General features: G+C 32.9%; 1 protein-coding gene across 1 annotated transcript; it reads right to left on the reverse strand.

Annotated features, from left to right (window-relative positions):
* Positions 1 to 4,180: 4,180 nt before the first annotated feature.
* Positions 4,181 to 7,181, reverse strand: LOC145087183 (pectinesterase-like). The gene is made up of 2 exons (XM_079025099.1): positions 6,151 to 7,181; positions 4,181 to 5,320 (listed from the first exon to the last, which is right to left on the reverse strand). The coding sequence occupies exons 1-2, from the start codon at positions 7,136 to 7,138 to the stop codon at positions 4,629 to 4,631; spliced, it is 1,680 nt and encodes a 559-aa protein (XP_078881225.1). The 5' UTR covers positions 7,139 to 7,181; the 3' UTR covers positions 4,181 to 4,628.
* Between the last annotated feature and the right edge of the window lie 6,582 nt (positions 7,182 to 13,763).

The raw sequence follows: 13,763 nt of genomic DNA on the forward strand, positions 1-13,763 counted from the left end.
ACCAAGCAACCTATAAGATAAGCCTTGAATCCTTATCATGGACGAATTCTAAGGTCTTATCACCTTAAATTCGTTCAACCTATCCTTAGGATAATCCTTACCCTATTTTGTAACTATCACATAATTACAATTCAGCCCCTCTAGTTTAATTAATTACATTTGATCACAAAATTAATTCTTAATTAATTATTGACCAATACTAATTAAACAAATATGATTTCTCCTTTAATATATTATTCTTATAACATATTAATAAATCATAATAACCTATTTCTCTATTATTTCTCCAGTCAAGTTGCTTTGGTGAAGGCAACCCAAAAGGACCATGCACCATCGGGTCAAGTACATACCAAAATAGTTATGGACTTAGACACTAATCCAACATAAACTTCAGTAATCCATGAGAAGAGAATGAAATAAGTATTTCAAGGTAAGTTCATATATGTTATCGTATACAACAACCCCAAATATTACGTAATTCTTTTGTTACTAATCCCTATCTAGAAAAATATTTACATTTTTATCCTTAAATTTATAACCTAACAGATTGATATACCAAACATTCAGCTATATATTTAAATGAAAAGCTGGAAGCATTTTTTAGGATGTGCGTGAAACTGTAGTTATGTTTCCCCTGCCTACAAGTTTGAAAGACATCAAAGTAGTTTATTAGGTATATACGTAGTGCTGCTATTCATATTTGCTCCGTTTTGGATTATAACTTTTCATCCTTTATAATTTTGTTCCCTAAATTAAGTTGTCATATATTCGCGAAGTAGCTATTGCTTTAATTATGATGTTTAGGGTATATGATTCCAGCAAGAAAGTATGGACAGGGGCGGACGCAGGATTTTACAGTAGGGGTTGCATGGAGGAGTTAGAGGTTTCACGGTAGTAGAAAAAATTAAAATTTCGAAAATTTTTGAAAAATTTTCCATTGCGGCCGGAAAAGTTAGTGGTTGTCGGTGCCACTGTGGACCACCCCTAGGTCCGCCCTTGAGTATGGAAGCCAACAACAAGTCTTGTTGAAGCCTAAGAAGGCCAATATAGTTGCCGAAGAACTCAAGTGGATGTTTAGGGTAGTGCATGCTGCTTTTTTCCCACTATGATAGGTGTAAGTTATCATGAATATTGGTGATCACATTTCAACCCATAAAAAGAAGGTATGAACTTTCATCAATTCTTTTAGTAGTAGCAAATATTATGAACATGGTAATATTGTATTATGTTGTGAATCGAAATATACTCGACTTATGCCGAATGTCATCTATATCACCACTAGATTACAAAAATTAAGATTGATTTTAAATCATGCTTTTTTTGCAGATTATGAAGATCTTGTAACATAAAAGTGTAGGAGGTCCTATGTTATTGCCTTTGAAATGAAAATGTTTGGTTATACAATTGCATATTCATCAAACACTATATCTTTAAAGCTCTTAATGTGAAAAAGAAACATAAATATATCCTTATATAGACCTATTTATTAGGGTTGTGCATGAGTCGGTTTGGGTCGGTTTTGACCTAAAACCGAACCCAACCCGAAAATGATCGGTTTCTAAAAATTTCAACCCAAACCGAAACCAATGGGTTCGGTTTATCGGTTTTAAACTTCAGTTTCATAGTTTGGTTTCGGTTTTATAATGGAAACCAAATCTCAAACTTATTTCTTAATTTCCCTCAACTCATCAACTATATAACGGTGAGGGTAACTGATATTTACATATCACTAGTGATGTGGGACTCACGAGATAGTAGAAAGAAAGTGGATGCCCATTTTACATAGAAGCGAATGTTGACTTAAGTTTTAGTAATGGGCGATGTGGGATAGAGTTAAGTCGCTGGCAAAATAAATTGAGAAAAATGAGGTTAGTAGGTTTCGAACTTGCGCCATCTCCTACAATTGCCTAAGGCGTTAACCACTAGAGCATCCTTCGTTTTGTGTTTATAGCCCCAGGACTACCTATATATACATATATAACTCACATAACACATATAATATATCAACATTCGGTTCGGTTTCTTTCGGTTTTACCAAACCCAAAAACCGAACCCAAACAGAAAATTACGGTTTTTGAAAATTCTAAACCCAAACCGTCGGTTTATGCTTCTGTTTCCGTTTTTCAGTTTCCGTTTTGACGGTTTTTCGGTTTTCGGGTTCGGTTTTGCTCAACCTACTCGTTATGATGTTCATTGCTTTTAGCCTATGATTTTACTATATAAAACATTTACGTTTTTTTGTCCTTTTACAACCACTAGCATATGATCGTCTGGCTTGTCACTTATGTCAAAAGTGGATGGAAAAGCATGTTTATGGTATTGAAATTTCCCAAATGTATTTTTATGTTTTTTGGTATAGAGTTTTTATACTATCTCTAATTTTGGGAATATTTACTAGGTCTTTGCAACTGCAACTTCTGATCACAATAAAACATTTTATTACTCCCTTTTGAAATAATCAAAATGACAGTGCATAATTATTTCTCATATATTACAAGGATAGAAACAAAAACATTTACCAATTGTGTAAATTGTACATTGCTATTAATTATTGATAGTTTCATTATTCAATTTGAAAGTATGTTGCTAGTTTTTTATTCAAGTTGAAAGTATATTGCTATTAATAGAATGATATGGCTTGATGTTTAATTTGGTATAAACATGGTTAGTATTTCTTTGTAAATTTTGAATTTCATTGTGATATTTGGCCATTTGGGTATGGAATTGTGATAGGTTCGACATCTAACACACCATTGCTAATTACATTAGAGACTATTATTAAATATATAGAAAAATTGCTTAATTATTGGTAATAGCGACAAATTAGTGACGATAATTAACGACGGACCCACGACAGAATCTACTTGATCTCAACTTTTTTTGTGACTGCCCAATCCCTCGCTAATTTCGTCGCTACAATTAGCGAGTCAGGTTTTTTCGTCAGTCATTTTCCTTTCCTGATTTGTCGCTGATGACCTTTAGCGATGGATTTCCGACGGAAATGTCCGTCGCTGATACCTATATTTCCAGTAGTGTGTGTGTGTGTGTGTGTGTGTGTATATATATATATATATATATATATATATATATATATAATTGTAAAATAAATCATTTTTTTGTTTTTATACTCATTCAGTATTTATGAATGATTTGTTAAGGTTTTTCTTACGACATACTCATTCAGATGTCCATCGTGATTTCAACTATTTGTTTGCTTAGGTCATGTGTTCTGAACATGATAAATTCTTCATACGATCTCAAATTTTAACGATCTTTATGTCTATGCGTTCATATTTTACTCTGCTACAACTTTCGTTTAGATTACTCCCGTTAAAAAGTAATCTATTTTTACATACGCTTTTTATATCCATACGTTTTTTTATGAATGCATGTATGGATGTTTCTTCTATAGAATCATAAGTAAAACTATATTACATTTTAACGGGAGTAATGTTAATGAAAATTATAGTAGACTCAAAAAAACGAACACGTAGATATAAAGATCGTTAAAATCTGATATCTATGAAAAATTTACGACGTTCAGAACACAAGACCTAAGCCAAACCACAAGACCTACTCAACCAAGTAGTCGAGATCGCGATGGACATAAGCATCAACAAGCTCAAACACATCATCAATGATTGTCTCACGTAATTAAGATGTCGTGAGAAAAACCCAAAGAAATTATTCATAAGTATTGAATGAGTACAAAAAACAATAATGACTTATTTTGAAATAAAAAAAGATTAAGGACTAAATGTGTACAATATGAGAAATATATATATCCATATTATGTCATTTTTTCCGGCTAGCCTAGAGTAACTGATCATAACGACTGAATGTATATAGTTTAACAATTTCAAGGGGTAAATGTGGACGAAAAAAAAAACTCAGTGACCGAATATGTACAAATCAAAAAATATATTACCGTTGTAAGTCATTATCCCTATTAACCCGTTTGGTTTTGATATTGTTTATGATTCGATATATTTTTTTTATAATCTAATCATTTGATTGTTTGAAGTACATTTGGAAACTTATCCTTTGACAATTTTAGAGTGGATATTGAAGATCGTATTGTCTTTCCAGTTATCTTTTACTATGTCAGAGATATAATAAATATAAATTATCAAAGAAATACATAACACTCAACACCAAACGTCAATCGTTTGAATCCTCAATAACATTCTAATTTTACCCACCAATAATTTTATTACAAATAACAAAGAACAAAATGCTAAAAATAAATAAGAAGGAATTGATGGTTAAAGGTTACATATCCAATAAACATGTCTGATTCTATTCTTGAATCTATTATTTATCAATAAGTTTCTAGTTAAAATAACTATATTTTGACGGGTTATCAAGTGATCATCACCTATTGTATGAAACACTTCAAAATAAAGTTGACTTAAGTTTGAATCTCACATGTTTCAATGACCTATCATCAAAAAAACAAAACAGAAAAAATGAATATATTTTCCCGTTTGACGGTATCGACCGTTTAACAAACTCCTTCCTTAGCATATCAAACTTTTTGCTTGATCCACAAAAATCACAAGAAAACTAAGGAAATTGTCATGACCCAGAGTTTAGAGGTGTAATAATTAGCTAAATATCATTTACCATTACCAAAGAGGCCAGACAGGGAAGCCAGTGGATAGCAACCAAGTCCAACCATTGATGAAGCTTCCAACAGTGAAAGGTATAGCCTCAATCTTATTCTTCATCACACCCCAACCTTTCCACTTTACCCTCTTTGACGTATCAGCCCCAGGTCCCGTGTTTTGGTACTCTCGATAATACAAAGTGTCTAGTGCGAAAGTTCCCTTCCAAGGGGACCATCCTGCAGGATCTATCACGTCACTAATTAACGATCCCATGATCACCGTTCTTGAATAGTTCTTCCATGGCCTTCCAAGATAAGTTTTAAAATTGGCTTTAACTTGTTCTAGATCAGAAGTTGCACCGAGTTTGCACTTCTGAATGACGAGCCCAGTGTTTTGATGAGGATCAGTTCGGCCTTGAGCAGTGAGCATGTTTCCTTGGTGGGGATTAGGACGACGGGCAAGGATTTTACAAAACTGGAAGACAGCTGCAGCATTACCAAAAATGAAATCAACAGTGCCAACAATCATGCAGTTGACGAAGAACTGACGACCGGAGGTGACATAAAGGGTATCTTGGTATGCGAGTATACCACATCTATAGAATGCCGATAAATCAGAACTAACTCGTAGTGCCACAGCTTGATGTAACGCAGCTCCGGCTGAATTTTGAAATGTTATATCACGTGCCCAGAATCCTTTACCATTAACCGCTGTCGTCAATATATATGCATGCTACAATTCATTACTCCATCATATAACTGTTATGGTAAAACCATGCATGATTATGCTAAAAATTACAACGGACCTACATGCAACCTTGGTTGGTAAGAGCATCCACAATGCAAGGAGTATAAGATTTGAATTTGGTGATGATTAGAATTGAATAAGAGCTAAATGAAGTGTCAGTGATGACATGAAGTAAAGTTGAATAAAAGAGTTGAACGATCATTGAATGGTTTAATAAAAGGAATAAAGTGATGATTAAGATTGAATAAGAGTTTAATGGGTTGTTGGTATTGTTGTAAAGGTATTTAATGAATGATGTGACAATCCATTGAACTCTATAGAATTCAATGGATTATGGATGCCCTAAAGATATAGTTTGATGTATAAATTTTTGGATTTCTAAAATATTATTGGTACTTAAGAATTAAGATTATATAAATTAAAGTATCTTTTTGCTTATGAAAACATTTACAATATATAGTTTAATGGAAAAATTAAACGAGATTGAATAATATGTTACATTCAATGGATTAAACTCAACAAAAAAAACTAGTTGGACATAATGTTTACGTTGAAGTTTAACCATAAAATAAAAACTTTTATAAATTTAAAATAAATCTTTTATTTTAACTTTTATATGCTTCAATAATTATAGGTGGGAAAAGTAGATTTTGTATCAAAATGCGGTCTATTAAACATCATATAGCTAAATGAATATTAATCTATATATATACATATTATGTTATTTCTAAAAACACAAGGATATTCGACCAAAAACAAGAAAAACACATGCACAAAGATTGCGTACACTAACCTACGGTTGCGGATTTCCAGGTTGTGCTGCCGCCGCCGACGCTCATATTCCCAGTAATAATTGTGTTATTTCTATTGGCCCCAATAAACATTAAGTTGGTTTTGTTTTTTGGAATTTCAACATACTCCCTATACACCCCTGCCAATATCTTTATCACGTACCTGCTTTTGCTACTGAATGGCGCTGCCTTCACGGCTGCGGCCACCGTCGTATAGTTTCCCTTACCATCCTTCGACACAATCACGTTTGGCCTCATTACTTTCCCCCACAATAATCTCCTGTCTTTCCTAGACAACCACTCCGGCTGCCTCATCAACTTTTCCTCCTTTTGCTTTCGTACATTCGACTCAGCCAGCTTGTTGGCCATGATATCTATGTTTGTCATGTCCGTGATCATAGCAAGAACATTGCTACACATCTTTCCCCCGAGATCCTGACCATGAATAATTGATTTTCGCAAATGCTCACAGGCTGCATCGTGGGATAGGCCATCCAAGCAGGTTTCCTTGTTGGTAATGGTGGTGCTCATGAGGGTTTTGAGGTCGTTGGCTTGTTCCTGAAGGGATTTGTTGCTTGGATATGCCTCTAGGTCTCGGATCACCATGTCGAGATCTTCAAGAGTTCCAGCTATCATCTCTAAGCAGTCATGGAGTGCAATTTTGCCGCGTTTGGTGAGATTGACAGTGACCATGAGCTTCTTTATGGTGATGAAGTTTTCTCGGATGATCTCTTTTGTTTTATGGATAGCAAGTTTGATTACATCCTTTCTAGTTGCAAGGTTTCTGGTGGAGGAGAGTGTAGAATAGCATATGTCTGGGTATAAGGTGATGGCACACGAGGATTTGATAATGTTGGAGTGTGAACGATGAGTTCCAAGGACAAGAGAAGTTAGCAGGAGGGTAGCAAAAAGATATAAAAGTGTGTGGTTTTTGTTGTTGGAGTTGGACATAGTGACACCAACTTGTTTGATTTTTTTAATTATTACCATGTACTACTTTACGATTGGAAGTGTGCGTCTGTGTGTATGTCTATATATATTATTGTTTATTTTCAAGAGCATATTTAGTTCTATTCAATTAGTAAACTAGAGCTGTTGGTAAAATATATTGAATAGGAAATAGAAAGCCAAGAGCGTAGAAAGGAGGGTGGATGAAAAACCACAAAGGAAGTTGCATATAACGTCCATAAGATATTTCTTTTAATGTACACACATTTAATCCATATGTCAAAAGGGTAGTTATATGTTGAATATTTTATTTCACTAATTAATTATGGTTGTTTGAATGGTTTATGATGCAAATTGTAAATGTATTATCAATATATCAATTGTTTTGTTAATTTATAGGATCCTCCTTGTTTACTTATACCCACCTAATGCTCTACTCAACAAAGTACCCTAGACTCTTAGACAGATATAAGTTCATTTGTATACATCATTTTAGTATTTTATTGCTCATTTTCACAATATCTTGTGTCTATTATAATTTAATATATTATATTTATGTTAGATTTTATATATTTGCAATTCAGGCATGTTATATTAGTTTTTGCATAATTTCCATTCTTTTTATAATTTCAAATTATATAGCTTGTTGTGGACAATTTTACTCGTTTAAGTTATGTTATGTTGCTTATGCAAACGGGTGATGATATTTTGAGCACCAATGAAGTCACATAGAAAGCCTTACAACTACACTTGAATTCCGGAGCAACATCAGTGATCAAGCACAAAAATGAAATGAAATAAATGAATTTTCGGATTTTTGGCATTATTGTACAGGTTTGATCAAGTGATTGGATTAAAGGGAAAACATGGTTTGATTGAGCTGAAATTTTACGTGTAGACGTCTTCCTAAACTTGTAGACATCTTCCTAACTTATATCCTAACTTATAGATCTTTAATTTGTCAAGGAGATTAGATTTGAATTTTTGGATACGATCTTATGGGCTTCGTGAACAACAAAAATTCTGTCCATTTACCAATAACATCAGCCAATAAAACTGATTTATTTTAGCCTATATAGTCAGCCCATATGTTGGTATTGACAGCCCACTATTTAATTTAAATGATATGTAAATAGGCCCAATATGGTGGGATGCTTAACGCGTTTCACTCAAAATAGGAGGGATTCGGTTCATACTTTTACGCCCGAGTTTTTATGTAAAATAATTAAAAGAAAGGGAAGGAAAATTTTGACAGAAAAAAAGGAAGGTGAACGAAAATATTCATTATTTGTGTTCCCGAGTTCAAAGGAAATGAAAAGAAAGGAAATGAAAATTTTCAGTTTTTGTGTTCTCGAGTTAGAAAGAAAAAGAAAATAAAACTTAAAATTTTCTTTCCCCTCACCTTCTTCCCAAATCCGCCTAATTTGGGAGGAAAATTTGGAATGAAAATATGGCTCTAAAATCCTTCCCCTTCCCTCACTTTCCTTCCATTAATGAAACTCGGGAACACGATTTTTCTTCGACACCCTTCACTTTCCCTCCGTATCCTCTCATTTCTCTTTTTAAATGGAACTCGGGAACAAGGTTAGGGGATATAAACGCATAAAACATTTTTTTATCAAAAAGGGGACACATTACACATACAGATCACGCATACATATTTATAAGAGAAAAAGAAACGAGAAGGGCGACTTGAAGGATTTTTTAGGTTCGTGGCATCAAAACATCCGATTTTATTTCGTTTGCAAGTATTTAATTGTCGTTTCTGTTTAGTATTATGCATTTTCTGCCAAATCACCATATTCTTCATTCGGTTTAAGTTATTGATTATGTTTATTTTTATTTTTTATCTATATGAATTCCGTTAGAAAATCAAGTTTAGTTGTTGTAATTCTTTTTGAACTTAATCACCTCAATTAGGGTTTAGAAGATTGAATTGTTACGTTGATTAATCGACCATTTAATCAAATAAAGTAACAAATAATGTTATTGTCTTCATAATAGATGTTGATTGACGTTGTGACATATATATATATATATATATATATATATATATATATATATATATATATATATATATATATAGGGTTAGGTTCATGTGAGACGGCCTAATTTTGTGAGACTATAAGACGCATTTTTTTATTTTTTTTTGTTAATTCAAGTTCCGAAAATAATATTTAATTTTTTTTTTTGGATTTTTCCATTTATTTTGCATTTTAAAATTATTTTTTAGAATATGTACAGTGTAATATTCTATTAGAATATTTCACGTATTTTTCAAAAAAAATGGAATTTATTTTTATTTTAATTTTTTTAGTTAATTCAAGTTCCGAAAACAATATTTAAAAGATTTTTTTAGATTTTTCCATTTATTCTGCATTTTAAAATTATTTTTTTAGAATATGTCAGTGTAATATTCTATTAGAATATTTCACGTATTTTTCAAAAAAAACGGAATTTTTTTTATTTTTTTTTAGTTAATTCAAGTTTCGAAAATAATATTTAAAAAAAGTATTTTTGTATTTTTCCATTTATTTTGCATTTTAAAATTATTTTTAGATTTGGTCTCACGGCCTCACAAAATTAGAATGGTCTCAAATAAACATGAACATATATATATATATATATATATATATATATATATATATATATATATATATATATATATATATATATATATACAGAGAGAGAGAGAGAGAGAGAGTTAGGTTCAAATGTGGATTGACATCTATTGTGCGGACGTGTGGATAGTGTTATTCTGTGATAATGACAAAGAAAATATGTTGTTTAATAATATAAATACATTCAATCTTACATAAATATTGTCATTCTCACATATTCTTACTAATTAAATCGTCTATAAGGTTATTATAGACTTATTATTATTATTATTCTCATTCTGTCAGAATGTTTATTAAATCGTATTCTGTAAGAATGAAAATGAAGGAAAAACAATGTGTAGGAATAAAAATGAATAAGAATTAATGAGAGTTTTTGAAAATAACGATAATTGTATAAGATTGAACGTAGTCAAATTACTAAACAACTCATTGTCTTAGTAATTCTCATAGAATAGCACTATCCATACGTTCGCATAATAGTTGTCCATCCACATTATAACCTAGCCCTATATATATATATATATATATATATATATATATATATATATATATATATATATATATATATATATATATATATATATATATATATATATAAAGGATCATCCTTAAGAACAGTAAAGTTCCTAAGGTTTTGGTATAATTGGTCCTTTGTTTATGGTTATGTGTTCTCTTCTGACTTTGTTGATGTCGATGTTTGTGTGGGGCATTTTATGTCATTTTCTCAATTCTTTATGGACACGTGTTCCTCACAGCTTTCTTCATTGTTTTTTTCGCCCAATCAGTTTTGGATTGTTGTTATTCTATTCCATGTTTATGTTACCGACATTCCTTTTGTATCTCTGTTTGTATCTATTCCATGTTTATGTTACCGACATTCCCTTTTGTGTTTTGGTTCTTCAGATTGTTTTGTTTGGTTTCTTTTCGTATGTCTGGTCGTGGTAAGCGAGGATATGCTGATGTTGGGTCCTCTTATGTTGGGGCTAATGTTGGTTCCTCTTCGGTTGTCGATGTTCCCTCTATTGTTGTTCGTAGTCGGCGATCTCGACGAATGCGGTTCGCTGGTGTTCTTCCCGAGTACCTCGACTGTGGTGACTATGACAGCGTTTACGAATTTTGTGGCGCCTATTTCTGGTTTGATGAAAGGTCTCTGAAGCTATCCACTACTCATCACCCGAGATATAGTCATTGTTGCAAATCTGGTGTTGTTATCCTTCCTTATCCTTCTAGATTACCAGCTGAATTTATTGCTTTTATAACGTTTGTTTCTTGAGGGACATTAGAGCTTATAACATCATGTTCTCTATGACATCGTTTGGAGAAAATGTAGATGAGGATCTAAATAATAGTCGCGGTCCCTATATGTTTAAGGTTTTAGGTCAGATTAGTCATAAAACTGGGTTGCTTTGCCATGATGTTGTGAAGGGGGCTAGGTTTCTTTAGTTGTATTTGTTTGACACCGAGAATGAGGTCAATAATAGGTGTAGGGCCTTCGACAATCCTAGAAAAATGGATTTGGATGAGGGTATAGTTATGTTTCTAGTTTCCTTTTTAAAGGACAAAAATGAATATGTGCATACATGCAAGACTACAAAACAGCTTGTTGATGAGATGAACGTAGCATCATAGGATGTTTATTTGTTTAACAATGTTCCCGACCATAGATATGACCTACCTTCACCTAGATCCTTAGGTTGGATAGTGACTGGTGATGATACTAATTGTATAAATTATGATATTGTAGTCTACTCCAATTCAGTTCATCCGTAGCGTATTAGTAAGCTTCATCCTGGCTATATGCCGTTGCAATATCCAATTTTATTTCTATATGGTGAAGAGGGTTGGTCTCCGCGTTTGAAGTTGGGTAATTGGACTTCTGTTGATGCAAGGAATCTTACTGTTAATATGTATTATGCATATCAGATTTATGGTCGCCGACACACATGGTCTACTATTTTGAATGCATCTCGACTCTTTCAGCAATATGTGGTATATGCATATACTTGTATTGAGGAGGGACAGCTGGAATAAATCGCCACTCACCAAGACAAACTTCGTTCTGAATACGTAGGCGGTCTATACGATGCGTTTTTCAAAGGGTGATAGGATGCTCGGTCAGTTGGGAAACGCATCTTCTTACCCACATCTTTTTACGGGTGGTCCTTGCTACATGTATAGTCACTATCAGGATATGTTTGCCATATATAGGGTATATGGGAATCCACAGTATTTCATAACATTCACATGTAATGTCAAATGACTAGAAATAACATGTTATATGGATGCGCAAAGTCAAAGAGATCCTCACATCATGACAAATATCATTGCTAGAGTTTTTAAGATAAAGGTTCAAACGTTTATCAAAATTTTAAAGGAAGACAAGACTTTTGGTGACATTGATTCATGTATGTTCTTTTGTCACTACTTTAGGTCTTCTTGTCATTGTTATGATTTTACAATTTCTTTACAGTACAAGTTTGTACAAAAATATTGGTGCTAAACATTTTATGCAATTTGTTTTTACATCATTTTTTAGGTCACTATACATATATGAAATTGTTATGTACCTGTAGTATTGTTTATGTCCCTTGAATATGACCATTTGTTCTTTTTACAAAAGAAGGTGCCTCCATCATTGCAAGATATGCCAACATCATATATAATCAACTTATGGTCATACATATAAAAAAATAACCTATCTTTTTTTCATTTCCAAATGTTATGTGGTTCAATGTTATCTTATCGTCCCTCATTTGTACATGACATTATATTCTGTTTCTTTTATTTATTTGTTGCAGAAAACTAAATTGTGTGGTAATTTCTTATATAATATGTGCATTTCATCATCCATATTTGTATACCATAGAGTTCCAGAAAAGAGGTCTTCTCCACTGTCACACGTTGATTTGGGTTAACAGTGCATATAGGATCAAGAATCCAGACAATGTGGATACATATATTACTACTGAGCTGCCAGATCCTGTGACATCCCCATCTTCAAGGCCAGAAAAGACCGATTTTGTTTATGCTTTGTTTAAATATCAGAGTAACATTTTAAAAAAAAGTGTTGCGGAATTTGTTCCCAAAATAAAATATGATAAAGATTTATCAAAGCATCTCCAAATAAATGTATTTCATTAAAAAAAACCCCGGGATGTCATGTTCGATACAGATCAAAAGCATAAACAGTACAATATAAGCCATACTAAATTTATTCATATCTACAAGCCTATATCCGTAATTTCTCATCCCAAACATCATATCTATGCTCGTATGCCACTACCTGTAATACAAGAAACTGAGTGGGTCAACCAAACAAATCCGATTGCCCGTTCCTGTTCCCGTTGCCCGTAGGGTCTTCAACCCACAATAAATAAGTTTATTATTTTCATCAACCAAACAAACCCGATTGCCCGTTCCCGTTATCCTCACTTTACGTGCCTAAAACATCTAACATAAGGGACCTAGCCTAAGGATTTTCATCGGGGCGACAACACATGCTTTGGGGGTTCCTCAACAATTCATGTCAAATAAGGCAACCATGTGGGGGATGGAGTACTGTCGGTGACCACACAGTTCAAATAAACACCTACAGGTTGCGAGCCTACTAGCATTCCACTGAACTGTCTAGAAGAGTCTGTGGTCGTCATCTATACTCCGCTAGATGACTAGATCATCAATAACATCGAGGCCTCTCATTATTTTATTTAATCACACAGCAACTATTACATTTACCCATGTTTTACCCAAGACATTTTGTAGATATAAAATACATATACAGTTTAAATCATTTAAAACATGTATAACATCGTTCATCCAACATACATAGCAAGTATATAGATAATACGCACACATAGCACGTAATTTATATAAAATACTTCATATCTATGTGTAAGATGAAAGTAACAATGCACTCACTTGTTAAGTTGGTGATTCCGAACTCAGACAATGCTTCGCTTCTATTAATTTATTTTCTCTCGACGAAACCTAGTATCATTATCACTAGATTTTAGTTTAATATTCATTGCGACTAATTATTAGTCTAG

The sequence above is a fragment of the Lactuca serriola genome, chromosome 1 (genome assembly GCF_051521515.1).
Source record: "Lactuca serriola cultivar US96UC23 chromosome 1, Lser_US96UC23_V15, whole genome shotgun sequence".
Lineage (NCBI taxonomy): Eukaryota > Viridiplantae > Streptophyta > Magnoliopsida > Asterales > Asteraceae > Lactuca > Lactuca serriola.

Coding starts and splice junctions, on each gene's coding strand:
- LOC145087183 (XM_079025099.1), bottom strand. CDS start 7,138: ATGGTAATAATTAAAAAAATCAAACAAGTTGGTGTCACTATGTCCAAC. Junction 5,321..6,150: donor CTGGAAATCCGCAACCGTAG/GTTAGTGTACGC, acceptor TATTGACGACAG/CGGTTAATGGTAAAGGATTC.